Below are 4,254 nucleotides of genomic sequence, written 5' to 3' on the forward strand. Positions count from 1 at the left end.
GCCTGTTTAGACGCCTTTCATAGGAATAGATACGGGGCAGCTCAGGGTTGGACCAGCAGCAGCTTTGGATGTCGTACCCAAACTGGGACGTCTAGTCTAGGTTCAGGGCACTGAACAGCCGGTCTGGGGGAAGTGTCTGCCTGGCTTGATAGCTGATAGATACAGCAGAAAGCCTGAACACCATCACACATGAAACGTTCATGTTATCCCGGCATAAGGCAGATAGTTTCGTTATATCTATAAATAACATTTTAAGTTTCATCACGCTCTTGACGGCAGTAGGACTTTTGTGAGAGTGAGATAAAGGACTCCGCTGCTAGCTGCGGGGTTGGAGATGGATTTCATTTCATGAATTTCTTACTTCTACATATAATTGACTCATCCCTAGTGCTACCGAGGCTCACTGAAGTCAGATCCCACGTAGGCGATGAGGAGATAAGGGAAAAATACGAGGAACCCTGTCAGCGTTGGTTAGAGCAGCAGACCAATTGTGCTGTAACCTAAACTATCTTTGGGAACCTAACTAGCAGCGAAGTCTAGACAGCAAGCAACTTCTCCCTTAGCTAAAAGCAGTGCCTGCTAGGGCAGAGATTTTCTGCGAGTTAATGGGGAACAAAAGCATGTTTGTGGATCAGAAAATAACCTGAGTGCAGTTTGTGATGCTGTTTCGAGACAGTTGGCTGACATTTTCTAATAACAGTGTGCCATCTGTTTGTCTTACGCCTTTCCCAGTAGCAGTGGACACACCCCTCAGACGAGGTAAGGGGGTTTGCCTTTTTTACCAGGCCTGCAGAGTGTTATGTTTCCGAGAGAAACACACGTCGTGCCTAGAGATGTATTTTTAAATTCTACTTTTGCAGTACAGCCAGTTTTAATTTCTGGGTAAAAAGTTATCAGACTCTGTGATTCTAAGTACTTAACTGTTCAAAAAATCCAGTACGAAAGGTGTTTAAATTGTGTCTGCAGGGTGTTTGGAAAAAAATATTTACTGAGCAAAACAAAACTGTTTGTTTCCACAGTCTAAATATCGGGACTTCTTTGCTTAGAAACATACAAGGGCATGATTTTAGACTGTGCATCTTTTCACTTTGATTTTTACTTGCCGTGTAATCAGAGTGAGCCACTCTGCTTCAGGCAGAGAAAGGCCTTCGCTCGCGGCAGTCAGCGAGGCGGCATCGTTGGCTTCCTGGGCGGTCGGTACCATGCCGGTGCAGAGCAGTGCTTGTGACTGACTCTGTGAACACGTCGTGATCCACGGCAGTGGATACCCCACGAAATTCTGACATATACCCCAGAAGATAAATTACTGCTATCCCTGCTTATGTAAGGGCATCTCTAATTTTAGCCACTTAGATTCAATAATAATAATAATAATAATAATAATAATAGTGTCCTTGAATCCTTGTAAAGGAACTCTCTTTACCTGTGTTGAGTTTTCCATATTAACTATCCTACAATGCCAAACTGGACCAAATGGAAACGTCAGCGCTTTTGGAACTAACAGGCCTGGTTTCTGTAACTGTTTTCTTTCCATTTCTGCAGGACAGCGAGTGTGCCGGGGTGGAACACAACAACCATGCTACAAAATAGTTTATTTTCATGACGCTTCACGCAGGGTCAGCTATGAAGAAGCACGTCTTGCCTGCAGAGCCGATGGCGGACATCTAGTCAGTATTGAAACAGAAGCAGAGCAAAGACTGATTGAAAAACTTATTGAGAGTCTCTTAGCTTCTGATGGAGATTTTTGGATAGGGCTTAGAAGGAAAAAGGTGGAGGTAGACAATAGTACAGAGTGTCAGAACCTTTACTCCTGGTCAGATGGCAGCTCATCCAAGTTCCGGTAGGTACCTGTGAGCGAGACTGGGAAGCACCCTGGCCAGGGGCTGTCACCTGCCTTTAGCAGTCAGAAAGGATTCTTCCAGCAGAATCAAGCAGTGTTGTCCCAGCTGACATCTGTGTCACTTCTGCAGTCCCTGAACAGTTGTAGTATCTCCAGAGAGCGATTCATCCCATCTAGATGTGAAGGGTAGACAACCTACCCTCTAAAGACCCTGCGCCCTCTCTGTGGCTCTGTGTAAGACACCTGGAGTGTCTAGCGTGGGCTAGATTGATAATTTTTGTTTGCTAAAAGGAGGTGGAAGGACAAGCAATCTGGTCCTAAAAATCTCTGATTAGGCTTGTACAGAATGTGTGCTTTGACCTGAAGGTGCCTGCACTTCAGAGCCCCTGAAGTTTGGCCCTTAATGTCCTGACCGATGGGTCCTTCTCATTCTGCTTACTGAGGGAATAGCTTTTTTTTCTGTGAGACAGAAAAAAAAGTTCTTCTTAGATCCAGGCCTATGAGATCTGCCTTTCCGTGGTATAGAAGTAGAAAACCTGCTCTAAACATTGCTGGTGAAAGCCTTAGCAACGAGGTGCCAGCTTCAGGCGAGCTTCAGGTTCAAGAGAGATTTGCCTGGTACATATTTACTGTTGAACCTGTGGTTAAAGTGATTTTTAAAAATCAAACTATACAATGTTCATTCATTATCCTGAACTTCTTGATGCATTTACAGTGATTGAACTGCAAATTTCACTGAATAACCCAAATGTTCTTAAATATCTTACGGCGACATGTCATATATATGCCAAGTCTGCCTTTGCAATCTCCTTTGTCCTGGACACGTGTAAAAATACCTTGTTACTGTGAACTTTATGCTTTGGGAACCCCTAAGAAGTTTTAGTTGCTCCATGCAGGAATGAATAAAACAGAACTGGTTTTAGCACTGTTCAATTTGAAGTTTTTTCCCGTGCTTCACGTGTTAGGGGTGGGTGATGGGAAGCTAGACCCAGATCTGCCGCTGCGAAGAAACAGCCATAGCTTTACTGCCTGTCCTTGGGGAGACACAGCTTATTTCTGCCACATGATAAAGCCAAGGAGAAGATCCGGGCTGTGCTGGCGGGGGGGCAATAGGGGAGGAAGGAAGTGAGGGGAGAATACAGCGTTGCATTGATTGAAAAAAATACAGCTTTAGCACGTGTGGGGGTTTTCCCATGTTGACTACCTTGGCGTAGCTGGAATTATTTATAGTTTATTTATATTATTATTGATATTTCAGGAAGTGCTTGGCATGCAGATCATTGCTCGTTCCAGAATCAGTGGGTATTGAACACTTTTCAAAATCAGGACACAAAAGTGTTTCTCTGAGATGCATAAAGTGCCCTTTCAGCAGTGATTGTGTTACAGAGTGCTCAGTAGTGAAGTCTGCTTCCTGTGTACTGCTCGGAAAGACCTACGCAGTTTTCCAGTGGTGAAGTGTGTTATTAAAAAAAAAAAAAATTATCCACAGGACAGGATTTTTTCATGTTCCTGTTTTTCCAGACAGAGAAAAACAGATCGTGCTTTAGCATTTTCATTTTATTATTAAGGAGGTGTTCAGCAATTTGCAGTCACTGGGCGCAGAGGCCAGACATCAAGAATCGTTTTGATAGATGATTTTGCCCGGGTCTGAAGTTGTGTAGAGAAAGTCAAAAGTTCTCCTGAGCTTTTACTCAGCCTCCCAGGAGAGTTTCAGGCAGTGAGGCACTCAGCCTTTCACTGCCTAATATTTGTTAGACAACTTGCTCACTGAGTTTTCTTAGAAAATGAAGAATTCCGAGAAGAGAAGATACACTGTAAATAACTGTATTGTTATTGTTCCTACATCCACACGGTGGAAGCGGGTGCTGAAGGTGGGTGGGGTGTGCTGAGCTGTCGCACGGTTTGATCCTGTCCTGTGTGGTGCCCTGTGTGCTGTATCCCCATCTGAGCTGCTGCAGTGCCATGGAAAGTGACACCAAGTCTTACTTGACATGTTTCTTGTATTTCTTAGGAGCTGGTATGTGGATGAGCCATCCTGTGGGAGTGAAATCTGTGTTGTGATGTACCACCAGCCATCTGCCCCACCAGGTGTCGGAGGTCCTTACATGTTTCAATGGAATGATGACAGATGTAACATGAAAAATAACTTCATTTGCAAATATTCTCTTGGTAATGAGACATTCTGTAGCTTCAAAAACCGCCCCGCTCCCAGTCCCCAAGAGGAGATATGAGGAGATTGCAGTAACAGATAGGGAAACCCTTTCTTAGCGTCACCGGAAAGATCTGGTGGGAGACCGGTGTCTTTAAATTAGTGCAGTTCCTGGGGAAAGCAATCCCAGTATCTAATATCTGTAGCTACTTGCCTTGTGACTTAGATAAATTCTCAGAGAATTTTTACAGTGTTTGAGGTCTCA

The 4,254-nt window shown here is 44.1% G+C and overlaps 1 protein-coding gene across 1 annotated transcript in view; it reads left to right on the plus strand.

Annotated features, from left to right (window-relative positions):
• Positions 1-1,202: 1,202 nt before the first annotated feature.
• Positions 1,203-4,254, plus strand: part of LAYN (layilin) — a 5,677-nt gene continuing 2,625 nt past the window's right edge. Inside the window, exons 1-3 of the mRNA XM_010139821.1 lie at positions 1,203-1,218; positions 1,543-1,840; positions 3,852-4,009. Of these exons, the coding sequence (XP_010138123.1) occupies positions 1,203-1,218; positions 1,543-1,840; positions 3,852-4,009 (472 nt within the window). The remainder of the gene's footprint in view (positions 1,219-1,542; positions 1,841-3,851; positions 4,010-4,254) is intronic.

Source organism: Buceros rhinoceros, unplaced genomic scaffold, assembly GCF_000710305.1.
Source record: "Buceros rhinoceros silvestris isolate BGI_N320 unplaced genomic scaffold, ASM71030v1 scaffold19327, whole genome shotgun sequence".
Taxonomy (NCBI): domain Eukaryota; kingdom Metazoa; phylum Chordata; class Aves; order Bucerotiformes; family Bucerotidae; genus Buceros; species Buceros rhinoceros.